Here is a 15,918-nt window from a genome sequence, read left to right on the forward strand (position 1 = left end):
ACATACACCAACACTACAATCGTACACCACAGTACGATGAAAATTGGCAGAAACCGTTTGCTACAGAAGTAGAGGAATAATAAATTAACAATTATATGTTATCCTCACAATCTCCGAGGTAAAATTCATTAAAGAAATTTGCAGTGAAATTAAATGGGGAACTCGTGGAACGTATAATTTATCTGAGATAGCAATCTTTAATGATTTTAACAATTTCTCGTAAGTAATCTAGTATTCATGAGTGGGGATATAAATTTCTCGACATATCATCTGTTATACCTGTGATAGATATTTAAAAAAACCCGCAGGCAGATCACCAGGCCCTTTTACTCGTGACAAGAAGTCGGAGCAGAAAATGGTCACGCCGTTTCTAATAAAAGTCGAGAGCGGTCAATGTCGTAGAGGATCCGTTGGATCCTGTGTCAGTGCCGGTTGGACCGATCGTCTGCGGTATAGGGTGACGCGATTCAGAGGGTCGATAGATGGCAAAAATTCGTGTCCGCGATGCATCGTATCATGTTCTAGATCATGAGCCGAATACTGGAGAGGTTTTTGGTGAACGCGGAGTACGGTATCAACTTCGAGCATCCACTCACGCGAGCCGATACAAACTATCCGCGGCACGGTCTCTTTTGGGCCGGAAGTTAGAGCGGTTAAAAGCGATTATAGAGACGGGAGATTCGAGTTTCACGCGATGCCAAGTTCGAAAAACGATTTTTGCTCAGTGATGGGGTCGGGGTGTGTTTCGAGCTCGTGTACGAGCGGTAAAAAATGGCTCGATAACCGTGTTCTGTGCTCGCCACGTATACAGAGAAAGGCGTACGGTGTAGGTGAACGCTTCTCAGCGTTCAGGCCGTGGCTCCTTTCGGCGATCCGTCCCGGGGAGGAGAGAAAGAGAGAAAAAGAGAGAAGGAAAGACGGAACCCCGTTTCTTTTCTTCGGTGAGCATTGTCGGCCGGTTCGACTCGACTCCCGGCGGATCAAATTCTAACCAGTCCAGCATTATAGCTGCTGTCCTTCGAGCTCTCTCTCCACCGCCCCCCTCGCCGCCCTTTTGGTCCCGCGTTAAAGAGAGTCTAGTCATCTCGAGGAGGCATTGTGTTACCGTGCTCCGTAGCATAGTTGGTACTTGGAAGAAAATTCTGGAGAACCTCGTGCGCGCCACCATGAGAACCACGATCTCGCTGACCCAGTGTATATACGTATAGCCAACGCGGCCGTCTTTATCGATCTTCGATGTTCTTCATGAAGAAGCATTACAGAATGGAGGAAAAAAGAGGAAAAGAATCTCGGAGCAAGAAGTATAAAATACCGTACTATGTAACGTACTAAACGTGACAACATACGGTATGGTACGATCTATGAAAAGAGGATCGACTGCGGATCGGTTTCGCGTCCGATCAAGCGTTCTCTCGCATACGTTTAACGCATGATAAACGCGTGCATTGTCTACGGTGGTCGGTGTCGGCCACGGCCTTCCACCATTGGACGGTGCCGCCTACGGCAAAGATGGCCGTCTTCTCTATTACATATAAATGCCTAATAAGAAGAACGTCGTATAAGTATCTACTAGGTGGATATGTTGCCGAGAGGCAGCCAGGCAGAGCCTGTTGGAGAAGTCCGTCGAGAAGGGAAAAGAAGAGAAGAGAAGAGGAGAGAAGAGAGAGGCCAGGAAGAAAGCGCGTGTACGCGCTTGCAACGAGAGAAGACACGCCGCCTCGTAATGCGCCTGGCTTCTCTCCGTTCCTCCTCCCTGTCGATTTACATATAACAAGATAAGCGTTTTTATTTGCTTTTGCTTATATAATACATTTTTTCTAAACCGAATCGAGCGACCAGGCAGAGGCGAAGTCGGTCCAAGGACCGGGGGGTAGGGAAAGGGGAGCGGGAGGAGGATGAACCGTGAGGAGGACGCTGGAGGACCGGGTATCCTATAGGCCTGTCAGACCTCATTTGCATACATAACATTCTGGTCGACTGGACACCGGTCAGACCTCCTCGCTCCCTCTCGCTTCGACTCGCTATCGACGATACAACGGGTCTCGTTGCTCGCTGCCGGACCGCTTCCACGGCCTCGAGATGCAACGAGCTCTTCGCCGGCCTCCTCCATCTTTGTGTATCGATACCAGCGTTCGTATCGGCCTCGCCATCCCGCGCGCGGCCCTTTCGGAACCGTGGCTTCGATGGTGAAAATACCGGGTGAACGTTTTACCCGAAGCCCATATGATCGTGGGTCCATTCCGATTCGACCAAACGAAATCATTGCCAATTTAGCCGATGTTTATAGCGGTTATAAGAATATTGAAATTACGGAATTAACCGAAGAGACGAGAGAGAGAGAGAGAGAGAGAGAGAGAGAGAGAGAGAGAGAAAGTGAAAGTCTCGGTTTAAATAACTCGTCTCGACGGTTCCTAGAATAGGTCAAGACTCGTTTGTACCATTTCGAATATCTATATTACGTGACATTCAAACGTCCATCAAAGATGTCCAATGTTTAATTCAATTCGTTCTTTCTTTATGCAATCGTAGGTCCATGAACTATGCGACAATTTCTGCCACCGGTACATCAGCTGCTTAAAAGGAAAGATGCCGATCGACCTAGTGATCGACGATAGGGAGAGCTCGAAACCGCCGGAGATCGGGAACGGTCTGGACGGTGGCGGACCAAGGAGCACCGCTGACAGCACCAGTCACACAGACGGAGCGAGCACGCCGGACGTCGTGAGTACCTCACCATCGTCAACGTCTTATTATCCGCACGACGCGATCACCCCCCACCATCACCACCACCACCATCACCACCACCACCACCAGAGCCAGAATAATAATAACAATAATAATAATCACGCCGGTATCGGCAGTACCGCCACTACCACCCCCTTGCAACTGAGCCAAAACCAAAGCCAAAACCACCACCCTGCGCCGCAGTCGAACACCACCACTACTACTGCTATTACCCCAAGTAGCGCCGCCACAACTCCCAACTCCCTAAAGCGTACGCACCAACAGATGATGATGGCAGCCGCGGCGGCATCCGCGATGGCCACCTCGCCGCACGCAGCCGCATCCGCGCCCCCTGCGCACGCGCACGCCGCCCTCGCCGCCTACCACAGCATCAGCTCGGCCGTTTATCCGTGCTCGTAATAGACGACGCGACTTCCGTGTCGATACCGCGAGACCTTTTCTCTTTCTATCCCTCTGTTACCCTCTTCTATTAAGTCTTTTTCCAATTCTATCGTCATTGCGCGTTATTCTGTTTCAACCTCTACTACTATTACTACTTCTTTTTTTTCTTCTCCATCTTCTTCTTTTTCTTCTTCTTACGATCCTTTATCCAATTTATACGCTGTCTGGCTATTCTTCGTCATCTAGACGTTTCGGTCATTCGTACTCCCCTCTGGTGACAATCTTTTTTCGAGATCTACTTCCTCTTTGTCAGCTGTGAAAATTAAAGGAGTTCGAACGTTCTTTTTATCTTGCGATCAGCCTCGTGGTTATATCCCGTCGCGTCTTAGTCATTTGAAATGAGAAATTTGATGAGATCGCTGGTGACCCATGCGTCAGGATGGTTCGATCGCGACTGACCGTAGCGGGAACCACCGCGAACGCGCACGGCGCCCTCTTGATTCGTCCTCGTGGCTCGAGGTCACGTGTGTACACGTCTGGGCAGAAGTGCCATCCGAATGAACCACGCGAGCCGCTCGAAGAAAGATGTGTACCTAGACACGTTCTGCTCGTAACGCTTTCTCTTTCCTCTTCTTTTTCTTCTTCTTCCAGTTCTTCTTTTTCTTCTTCTTCGACTTTCCTCTTGTACTTCGTTTCTTCGTCCAAATCTTACGAACCAAGTTTCGACGATGAAAAAAATCGAGGGTTGCAGGGGTGTCACGTACGGGTCGTTAGGTTACGGTAACGCACACGATAGGTCGCGAATTGTTGGACTGGCGCTACTTGTCGGAATTTCCAGTACGTTGCTAGCGAGTGTCTCGTACTGCTCCAAGCAAAGGACGAGTGTTATTCTGTTTGGCACTTGGCTGGCTTTTGAGTTCATTCACGTTCCGTTTTTTTTTCTCTCTTTTACTTCCGTTCTCTTCCATTCTGTCACTACCTTTCTGTCTTTCTCTCTGTTAAACGTTGCTCAATCCGTAGAGAAAAACCGTTCAGTTCACATCGTATGTACATAATTTTACACACGGTCTCAAAACATTCTCCGAATTCTTCCTTCGAGGGCTTCCTCGCGTTGATTCAGGTCGCTAAAGGAAACCACTGGATCTCAAAGATTCCACTCTACCTCCTTCGTCTAGAAGCTACAGACGGTGCAATGAAATTTATCGCAGGAATTTCTCCACAAATGGTTCTATACGGAAATACCATGTGTCAGCCAAAGTTCGGGCAAGTTCGCTCTTACGGTCGATTACGTAAGATCGCGACGTGCTAAGCGAGGAAGAACGCTTCTAAATTCGTCCCGAGTCAGAGACACCAGCCGTCCGATGACATCGATTTTCGGCTAGTGTTCCGCTTTCAAAACACGTCCGGAGATGTCCTCGTCTCTCCGAGACCGCCGTTTCGAGGTCCAACCAGTCACGATGAGCTATTATAGCCGAACGGGACCTCATGCAATCAATTCTACGTTTCGAACCTGTTGTTCTCAGGCGCTTATGCTTCTTCTTCTTCGTCTTCTTCTTCTTCTTCTTCTTCTTCTTCTTCCTTCCTTGGTTTCGGTCTTGAGCATCGTCGTGGTAGCACGTTGTACACGCGCCACGTGCTCCGCCGAAGAAACGACTGACGCGTCCACCCTTTCTCTTTTTGTCTTTCTCTACCCCCTTTTTCCTTCTGTTCTCCAAAAACGAAAGGTCTGTAGCGGTGCGGCACAGTGCACGGAATTTCGTGAACAAACACGGGCATTATAGTGAAGAAACGGCCGCGTACGGCGACTCGATGTGCTAGAGAAGGTCGTTAGGCGAGGATCAGGCATTCGAGGGGCACACGAACGAGAGCGATAGTCGTTTAGGTAGGTCGTTTCTTAGGTTTCGCGCGATTCGTTGCCACCTATAGCGTTTCTTTTAGTCACCCGAACTAATAATATTTACGATAGTTGACTTGCAACTTTTTACACTTTCGATATGGAAGATTATTTTAATTCGTTCCTCTTATTTTAGGACATAACTCGATTCGAACATCGATATATTGAATTTATTTTAAACGACTGACAATATCTCCCGTTCTTTGAACGCGATGAACGAGAGCAGCAGATCGCGCGTGTCTGTCGAAACCGGGGAACCCTAAATCGTTCTTCTTGCTCTAGTTCTGTCTTCTTTCGTTTGTCCCCCTCGATTGTTCCCCGTTTGGATACTCCAGAGCCGGGGAAACGCGCTCAGCGTCGCGGATCGCGCGATCGATAGTATCGCGAGCGGTAGGCGTGTTTATGACAGGCGTTATATCGTCTACGCGGCGTCTGCTTTCTGAATGGTCCTGGCTCGTGGGCATGTGGAAGGTCGCGCGTGTCGTGGACCATAGTATCGTGTTTGGGTAGAAGAAAAAAAGAAAACGAGCGAGAAAAGAAGAAAATAGATCAGAAACAAGCGCGAAAGAGAGGAGAATATGAAAGAGAGGACGAGTGAAAACGACGAGACGGTCGTTCGTGGACATCGCGTCGGGGCGTGAGCGATGCGAATTCATTGCTGAACCGAACTATTAATCGTGATCAGAATATACGTAATAGGATGTAAGGCTTATAACGCGTAACAAAATGAATTTTGTGTCTATTTTTAAACGGGAAAACTTGTTCAAGTTATTTCTAATTTAAGAATGAAGTACGTGTGCAACGGAGAGTGGAAACGATGAGAGTGCGAATGAGAGCGAGTGCTAGAGAAAAAGGTGAGAATGGGAACGCTCGTTCAGCGGTGGTAGACGTAAAATAGTTTTTAACTTATTAGTAGCTTTCGATTAATGGTTACCGGGCGGAACAAGCGTAACTGACGTTGATCTGATTGAAAAAAGGACACGAAGGAATAGCGTTGTTAATTGTACAGCGATAGAGCGGTCTCGACGATTTCACCCTGCTTAAAGTACATCGATAGATCTTCAGCAAGCATATTCCTATATCTCTGAACACTGAATGGATACGAAACTCGATCATTTTAAATTATAAATTTAAGAATGTGGTAGTCTAGGAATCTATCAAGGGTATATTAAGCAGGGTGTCTCGTAACGATCTACGGAAAAATCGAGACTCGATCTCGGAGGTGCACGCGATCGAAAGAGAACAAAAACGGAGACACCCACGGTGAAGCGCGTGCAAAACAGCGACGAGAGCAGAGAACTGAGCGAGATGCCCAGAAGTCGTACGCGATCGAACTATCATCACCAGAACACTAGGTCTCGGTACTCGTAACTAGGGAGTTGTGTGAGGTACAAGTCCTGGCCGGCAGGGCGCGCGAGGTCCACCCCCAATCCCCGTACTTAATAACCCTTGATTTATGCTGCAGTAAAAATAAAACAAAAAAGAGAAATAATAATAAAGAACAATAAAAAAAAAAACAACGAAACGATGAAACTTTCTGCATATACACTGATAGGAAGGGGTATCGAGAGAAGCAAGAGGCAGAAGGAGCCGAACGAGCCCCTCAGCTGGTGCCCGTCGTAGAAAACGAGCCTCGAGAGCTCCTTGACCCTGGAAATTAGCATTTTCTACACGCGAACCGATACATATGCGATTCGCTGACACTCACTTATACGAATACATACATACACACATCTATAGACTAATACACAGAACACGATCGTTATGAATCACAGGAGCACACGAGAGACTTATACAAGCGGACACACGCGAACATTTGAACCAAATCGTCTCGCGGGTGTACGCTGCCAGGTACATGATGTACTGGTATACGCGACGATACACATTTACTATCAGAGGGAAATATATACACAATTACCATGCAAGTATATAATGTATATACATATAGAGTAGAGTTTATGGGGAACAAACGTTGATCACTGACGGTAGGTACGTAACGCGGAAATAGGGTACAGGGCGCAGGGCACCAGACGAGGGAGGAACGTTCTCCAAGGCTCCTCGTGTTTCAATGTTCTCCCTTTGCTCCTTTTACATGACCAACCCCAAATTAGAGTCTGAAATGAATGACGAAATGCAAGAACCAAAAGACGAAAAAATATGACGAAACAAAAATATAATGACGAAAGATTTCAATAATAAACATATATTATGCAACGATTGAAAAAAAGAAAGACAAATGCAAGGGTGTGTACGGAGGTTGGAAGGTGGGCTCCGGCACCAGTCGGTCGGAACCCTAGTTACGAGTGCCGAACCTAGGGTCGAGAGACCTCGAACACGGGTCTCTCGGCTTTTCTTTCTTTCTCCCCCTGAAAGAAAATAACGCTATGGATCCTGGGAAACGACACACGGTGGAGTGTCGAACGGAACACAGACAGCGCGATGGAAGTTGCCATGTTTGAAGAGACCGGGCTGAAGGAATGGAGAACCGCGCTACCGGTGTTCTCCGACGTGTCTTCTATTCGATCATTACATTGTATGTATCCATAACGACGCTCAATTTTTACATATTTCGCTCTGGAGGATAAGCTGCGTTTTCCTATTATAAGTCTCGTTTGTTCATCTTTTTTTTTTTTTTTTTTGTTCACCGCGCGGATTTGTACATTTTTTTACGCCTATTTTTGTGATTATTCAATTCTCGTTTGTTGCGTCTTCCAGTTGAGAATCGTTGGAATTTGTATATTTTTTGATTACCGCAACTTTATAGTAGAAGATAGAGAATATATAATTGATCGTTGCATCGCGATATTTACGTGATATTCTTCCTTTGTCTTTTTTAATAATTTCTTTTCGTACTATTGTTCTCGACACATAGAACTTGATCGAAAAGTTCTGTACTTACTACGATTACTAGAAGTTTACGCAAAAACAGATTTGCTCCAATTTACGCTTATCGAACGAACGACCGGATCCACGTCACACGCGGAGCGTCTTCTCGAGCGCGTTCACGAGATGAACCACGCATAGGTGATGATAAAACTGATGTGAATACATAGTGCCATAGGTGCAGGGCAGGCGCTCACGCGTGCGCTCAGACTGTGTACTTAATTATCATTAATCAAAATCTTACTAACTAATGGCTTCGACGCGAATGAAGCATGTGTCGATTGACCACGATCGCTTGACAGTCGATGCTGTGACACGAGAGACAAATCGGGACGAATCTACTTGTTTTTATTTGTACACGATTCATTTCCTGATTGAAGATCGCGAGCCACGTTTGTTGTTTTTCCTTCGATTTTAATATGATTTCGGTGGAAAAGTTCATTTTATTCGAATAAGTTGTTGATAAATTGTCACATTTGTTATTCATTGCGACAGTTTCCTACTTAAGGTATAACGAGAGACTGACAGTTAGGGATCAGTTGTTACGAAGATGTATCGTATTACAATCTAACGCGTATATCAGTTTAGTGCATCGATAGAACGAGCTCTTCCACCGATCTAATGTTTTCAATTTCGCGATAATGCATGGATCTCTCTGCGATCGTGGTCGAATCGTTTCACGGAGATGTTCGGTCGATATGGCTTGCGTCTCACGTGCTCTGTACACTTATTATTTTTGGGCGGGCGAGGCTGGCCTCGACGAACATTGAGGAAGCTCTCGTAAAGGCGAGAGGAGGCGAGCGATCGCTGTTCGATCGATTCCTCCTTCTATCAAGTGAAAAACTATCGTTTGTCGAGGATGTCGCCTTTTATATATTTCTTCTTTTATTCTTATTCTTTTCTTTCGTCGAATAACATTGTACGTACTTCGTTCTTCGTTTTTAGATTTTGTTCGTTTCGTATCTTGTTTCGTGCGATTGTTAACGTTTAGTCGAGACGAGATTTTACTCTTTCACCGTGCAAAGTCACATATGTATACGCGCGTGAGTAGTTGAATGAGTTTACGAAACGCATACGGACACTTAGAGGGTCACACGACACGCACGCGCGCGCACACACGGAACACTCAAGCAGTCACAACTATAGGGAGAGACATACGCGGCACACTCGCACACGTAGATCATACACGTATACTCAGCGGCAAAGAGAAGACACACGTGTACACGCTGTTTCGATTAACCGACGATACATAATTATTGACGCGCGTCGGGAGAGACGCTCTCTTTCTCTCTCTTGTACACATCGACGGACATTGTGCATGTATGTGTGTTTACGATTACATCTTTTACCTAAACGTAGGCTTAAGGAACGATTGGATGAGATTTGATACGGAGAGGGATCGGGCGTAGTATCGAAAAGAAAAGAGATGAAGGAAAAAGAAGAAGCGACGAGAAAATAAAAAGAAGGCGGACTCACCCGAACAATTGTATACGACTAGCATTACATAGCGATAATATATTACCGATAATGATAAACTTGTTTAAACTATTGTCTCAATCAACGTATTTTCATTATAAATAAATGTTAGCCTTTTGTTGAGTTAAAAGAAGAAAAAGAATATGAATGAATTACGAGAGATGAACAATACATTCACTTGCCTGATAATTTCCATTAAGAGAAAAAACACCGATACCAATGAGATCTTCGCTCGAGATAAAAAAAACGAAGCCTCCAGCTCCTATCCCTGTGCATGCAGAACACCTTCGTGTCTTTTTTAATTAAAGCGTCAACGCACGGCTGTGCGTCGTCATCGTACTATGTTGAATAACGCGCTCCGATCGTCGCTGTTCCTCGTCGTCTATATCGTCGTCATCGTCGTCGTCTTCGTCATGCTCGTAGTCGTCGTTGGTTGTGTAATTGCGATCGGCTTAATTAAATTCCCTCGACTCATCGTCGAACGCTTGAGCGTAAGGGAAGACGTCTTCGTCCTCTCGACGTGTGACAATAATGGCGAATACACGACGAATCGCGAGGATAGAGACGATTCCTGGAACGATTCCTGGAACGATAAACTCGTCCATCGAGATCGTGGGAATTAATTAAGACATGAGTCAGGGAAACGCGTTCGGCGTGGTAAAGATTTCGCTGGATTCGCCTCGATTTTGGCTCAAGGACGATGTGGATCGTTTTCGAGAGAGCGGGAGGATATCGATCATCAAATTGCGAAGACGAGGCTGCAGAGAGAAACAACGTGGACGATATTCCCTGGAGGAACGACACACACCGGACGCGACGAGGGAATATTAGCAGAAGCTTGGCCATAAATCTCGGTTAACCCTCCGCTAATAAATATTTAACCCTTTAAATTTGCAACAACCCTCGGCGCGTGTAGCGATTTGCATAAGACTTCTATTTCATTTACACATCGCATAATTGAATATTTAAATTCAATTGCCTGCCGTTACGCGCTCGCTGTTCCGAGCCGCAAAACTGCAGTAAAACTTGTAACAGGGCCACTTTCCATCCCCCGAAAACCCACCCCCGTTTCGAGGCTGGCCTCTTCCGTGGCGAGAGGAACGGCCTCCTAACCTACCCTTCGCGATCCACGCTGCGATCAACCCTTGGAAACTGCTTCGAGAATATTTCGCCGCCCCCGGGGAACCAAGAGGGACGGACAGATTCTTACCTCGGCGAACGTAACGCGTAAGAAGTCTTCTTCGCTCCCTTGATCGTACCTTTATATCCCCGATAGTCACTCGCCCCCAAAGAATACCTCTCTTACGACGAATTGCGATAATTCGTCTCTTGTGGTGGTAAAATAATTTTTAGAATTGTTTTCAGGATGATTATCGCGGGGTTTAACGCGTTAATATTTATGGCATCAGTTGTCATAGTGATATGTTGATAGATTAAATTAGATCGAAACAAATGACAAAGCGTACAATTAATTTTGTGTCTATAGAAAATGTTTTAACTCATTCGCTCACAAATTATTCAGGAGCTACAAACATATAATTTTTCTGCCTGTTATATGTCAAAAAAGTAATTTAAACGAGCACTTTGACATTTCGAAAATCGAATGATTTACGATACTATTCGCGAAGAACGAAAGATTTAACAAAGCCTTTTTTAATATTAGACCAAAGATTATGACATGATCTAAGACACGTTTGATCTTTCCGGAAGAGATGCAGAATGGCAATCACGTGGGCGATACTCGCGTCGCGTCGCGAAACTTTGCGTTCCACTAGCCAAATTAAAACCGAACCCTCCGGTCCTCTTGTTTTCCTCATTTTTTCTCGGTGCTCGTCCCGCCGCTAAATATTTTTAGAAGCGTTTCATCGAGTGACGACCGCGTATATACGCGCCACGTGTCGAGGCCCGTTCGTGCTTCGTGGTGAATGTCCTCGCGCTTTCTCCTCCTCTTCTCCTCCTCCATATTCTTCTTCTTCTTCTTCTTCTTCGTCGGGGTTCGCAACAACGATCTCTTCTACATTCTCATAGCGACATCTGGTGTCGCGGCACGTATATGGCCGTTAGCACTTTCACGAAAGGGATTACCATTGTCACGTTATTCATGCTAACGATGATCGGCTGAGATCGGTTGCGACGATAATCGCCATGTCACTAAAATCGAGGAGGCGGTCATTGTGAGCGACATACTGACAGCATAATAAATTATCCTTTCCTTCTCCCTCCTCTCGCCTTTCGTCTGTCCTCGCTCTTTCTTGCTCGCTCTTCGACATCCTCGCGTTCTCCAGACTTTTGCCCGGTTGTCGTACGGATCTTCCTCTTTCCCTTTTGCGAGATGATGCGCGTACCGGTACGTGTAGCGTTGTAACGCGATACAAGACGGTCCGGCACACCCGTCCCCCGACAATAATCGCGAGGACAGCCAGCGATTATATCGCGAGAACAGTGCCATTCTTTGGTCGCTGTTTATCGGACCCGTTTGACCAGTCGCCATCGTTCCAATTGCGACCGTGGAGAAATTAGCGCCGCTATGAGGCTCTCGGAAGAGTTCAGATTAAATTTTATCGTGTACCTACTATATTGCCTGAATCTCTTTCGATGTAACTGCTCGATTTGGACGGCCGGTGATTAAGCATTTTTCTTTTTAACGCGATTATTCATCTTTTTCCTTGAGAAAAGTATTAAAGATAATTATATAATTTCTACCATGGGAAAATTTTGTTCTTGGATACACACTGATACTCGTAATTATTCGAGCAATTTCACTAGTCGATTGACTGTTTTAATGGTTTAGATTGAAGTCGCGTACAATCTTTAATTGACGATACAATCAAAGCAGCGTTCATTCTTCCAAAAGAAGATCGAGTGCGTTAATAATGGGGAGAAACACTTAATTGACTTTTATAGTAGAAGTGAAGTATACAAGTACGTATGAACGAAGAAAAATCGAAATAGTGTCTTTGTCAATGGGTCAGTTGATAATATTCTCATTATGAGTAGAATGAGGGATGAATCTAAAATGTATAATACATATATTCCCGTTTGCATATTAATTAAGTTACAACGTTGCGTCGTCCTGGGTATGAAAGCCATGATGCTCATTTCTCATCCGTGATACGCAACACTACACATATACACATCACTTGGCACCTACCACTTAAGCAATTTTTCACAACGATATATGTGCCGAGACCGACGATTATTCAAAATATTCCCGAAGCAGCTATGGTGCATGCCACATAACTCCGTTTCTTAGACCTCGTTTCTTTTTTCTTCATGCCGAACTATTTCTTAAACTTTAAGATTGATTCCTGAATTACACTTTAATAAAATACTTTAAATATACTGTTGGAATATTTACTTCTATTGAAATATTTAATTAAAAACGATTTAATTAAGAATACTAGATTGCTATTTACTTTTTTATTCTACTTTACAATTTTTCACCATGAACGAAATATATTTAATTCGTGTCTTATCCACGAGAATATATCGAAAATTTTTCATCACCATTGAAGGGGCAGAAATAGTTTCCGAAAGTTGATGCTGTATCTTCTATAATATCATGGAAACTAGACGTTCTGTAGTTTGTTTTCTCCAATTACGTATTACTGAATTTTGGAAATTTACAAAAAATTTATGAAGAAGATAATACTATCTACCCTCGAATTTCAAATTCTATTAATAGAACATTCATAATTTCACTTAGATATACTTTCATAAGTAACTTTTGAAAATTACATGCTCATTTGATAGAAAAATACAAAAATTGAATAATACAACAGAGAACACCCCAATTTCGTTAACAAAAATTTTATCCCGCCATCAATGTCTACCTGTCTGTTCAACCCAAGTACGTAATAAGGAACGTGCTCACGAGGTAATATTCATAAATCCTGAACGAAAGCGAGGCTGCTGATGGCCGCGTCGTCGTTTTTTCCTCGCATCCCGACCGCACCAGCCACAAAGGAAAATCCGCTTGGATCGCCGCAAAACCGCGCGATACAAACGTCCGGAGAGCCGCGTTCCCACACCCACGCGACCATAGAGACCTTCCTAAAGATGCGTAATCATCACACGCTTATTTCAGACCCATGCTCGCGATAAGTATAACGAGTAAACGGATCAATTGCGTTACGTGACATTAGAACCGACTGTCTATACTAGTAAACATGCTAAACTATACGTATAGTAAACATACGTTTTGATGTCATCATGTAACATCGTCTTCTTCGTCAACGACACGCGTGTACGAATAGGTAAAGACGTCATGTGATGTCACTCGTAAATCTTCTCATCTCGTGGAAAATTCCCTATCGAGACGTTAAGCAATTTCTGTGTACACGTGCCTCTTACCTAAGATAGATAAATCCGCGGTAATTTGCTCGTGACGGTAGTTTCAACTCAATTTTGTCTGTGAGTTTACGTTATGTTATTCGTCTGTGACTCGAGTTTATACACGAATCGTGTGTAGACGATTTTTGGTGACGAATGTTTTGGCTCCTTCCTCGATAATTTTTGTATATATAAAGATTTCGTAAAGAACACCATTACATTGGTGTTTTAGGCTTTCGAGACTGGTTTTCGAGATTCTAATAGTTATCCGGATTACATGATTATTATGAAACGGTGTTTCTAATTGATTCTATACAACGAATCGATAATCGTAGTCATAGATAGTGATGTAATATATTCCGTCGAATATCGAAACTGTCCCCGATTAAACGTCTCTATAATTAACGAACAAATGTCCATCGTAATATATGCACTATCAACCATACACATTTGGAAACATAGAAAAGCAGTTATAAAATTCAATTCATTGTCGATTGGTTTCGTATCACTGAAATCTTTTCATTTATTTTTTTGAAACTAAGCGTGTGTTCTTTTCAAATCCTTTTTCAAATCTTCCAACTATCGCAGTTATTAAAATTCGCAACTTGTCAGCGACTTTTTAAACATTTACATCTTCAGATCTAATAAATCGTTTACATTTTCATTTACGCCATATTAAAATTCTCCTGTTTTATTGTAAAGTGACATTAATATCAGGTAAGGCTCCAACAACAGAGAAACGTAACTCCCAACGTAACTTTAAAAATATTACGAAAATCTAACGTAATATATAACAATAATAATACAATATATAACATTAACGTAATAAAAATAACGGAAAGTCTTTTGATTGAATTGCATCAGGTGTTCAAACAGCTATCCACAGTACTGTATATACGATTATATCGCACCAGTAACATCAACCACTCGCACCAGTTTCCACTTAAACTTCCCTAACGCGGAAGAACAGAGGACCTCGTCTTTCCAACCTTGTCTTTCTAACCTTGTCTTTCCAAAACTCGTGGTCGTGGTGCAAAACTGCGAGGCAGCCGATAATAACATCGTCGGGGCGACTAGCTACGTCAGCTGGGGATGTATATTTTCATAATGTAATATCGTTGCGCCACTTAGGGGTGGACTTTCTTTTCTGGAGGGTGGTTTCGTGGAGCGGATGCCACGCACAGCGGGCGTCAACGCTTCAGGGAGAACAGAGAGAGAGAGGGGGGAGGGGGAAAGTAGATGGGGGTGGAAAGTGCGCGGAGGGTGTTTTGCTGGTAATTGGTGCCAATTTAAACCTGCCCTTCGCTCGACGTAGCCTGTATTAACGGTAAGGGAGGCGCACGGGAGTCTCGTCGTCGACGACGAGGGAGACCAAGCACGGGAGTTCGTGCACACCCTTCCCACGCAGTTCGTAGGGGCCACCCCACGTTCCATAGCGAAAACACGCACGCACACGAGCGCCACGCCACGTGCTCGCAGACGAGGACGAGGGATGAGTAGCGGGTACGCGCAAACACAGGCCTGCGTGCTGGTGAGAGGCCAGGAAAATATAATTAACGGTAATCGCTCGCGTATATGGCTCGGATTAACTCCGAAGGGGAAGCTCCGTGGAGCGGGAGACCCGCGTCAAATTCTTCGGGGTTACCGGATCGAATGAGTTTTCCTACGGGATTACGGCTCGCCGACTTTTGTTCGCTGTGGTCGCCAGCCACTTCCGGGAAATTGGACCGACTCTACATATTGTTGACGAATGGACCAAGACATATAAAATGACATTCGAATTTGAAATGTTTCGTCGTTGACTGATAGGCGAAATTTTGACTAATGTACGAATCTGTCACTTAGATGTGCGTCTTGGCTTCATTTATGTGTCATGTTCCTAGCTCGTGATTCGTGGCAAGTCAGGCTTGGAAGGTGGTGAATGAACAAGTACAAATTGTCACACTTCGGGTTCTCCGTGTAAAACACGTCTGATAGAAATTATACATACTTCGTAGTTACGCTTCGTAAATGTTGCTGCTAGCTTCTTTAAGGATCAAGTGATTTAGTAATTAATTTCATCTTCCATAACTTGATAGACGCGCTTGACATATTTTCTACGTTTAAAATCACTGTACGATATCTCCCGAATACGCGTGAAAAATTTCCAAATTTCATCAACCACGCGTCTTAAGATTTAAACTTTTCTAAATTCTTTAGTCCCCAAG

General features: G+C 44.4%; 1 protein-coding gene across 5 annotated transcripts in view; it reads left to right on the forward strand.

The window, feature by feature from the left end:
• Positions 1–15,918, forward strand: part of hth (Meis homeobox homothorax) — a 502,786-nt gene that overhangs the window by 64,133 nt on the left and 422,735 nt on the right. For all 5 annotated transcript variants that reach the window (XM_033336883.2, XM_076624521.1, XM_033336882.2 and 2 more), the window contains exon 6: positions 2,530–2,721. In XM_033336883.2, coding sequence (XP_033192774.1) covers positions 2,530–2,721 — 192 coding nt within the window. The remainder of the gene's footprint in view (positions 1–2,529; positions 2,722–15,918) is intronic.

This window comes from Bombus vancouverensis, chromosome 14 (genome assembly GCF_051014615.1).
Source record: "Bombus vancouverensis nearcticus chromosome 14, iyBomVanc1_principal, whole genome shotgun sequence".
Lineage (NCBI taxonomy): Eukaryota > Metazoa > Arthropoda > Insecta > Hymenoptera > Apidae > Bombus > Bombus vancouverensis.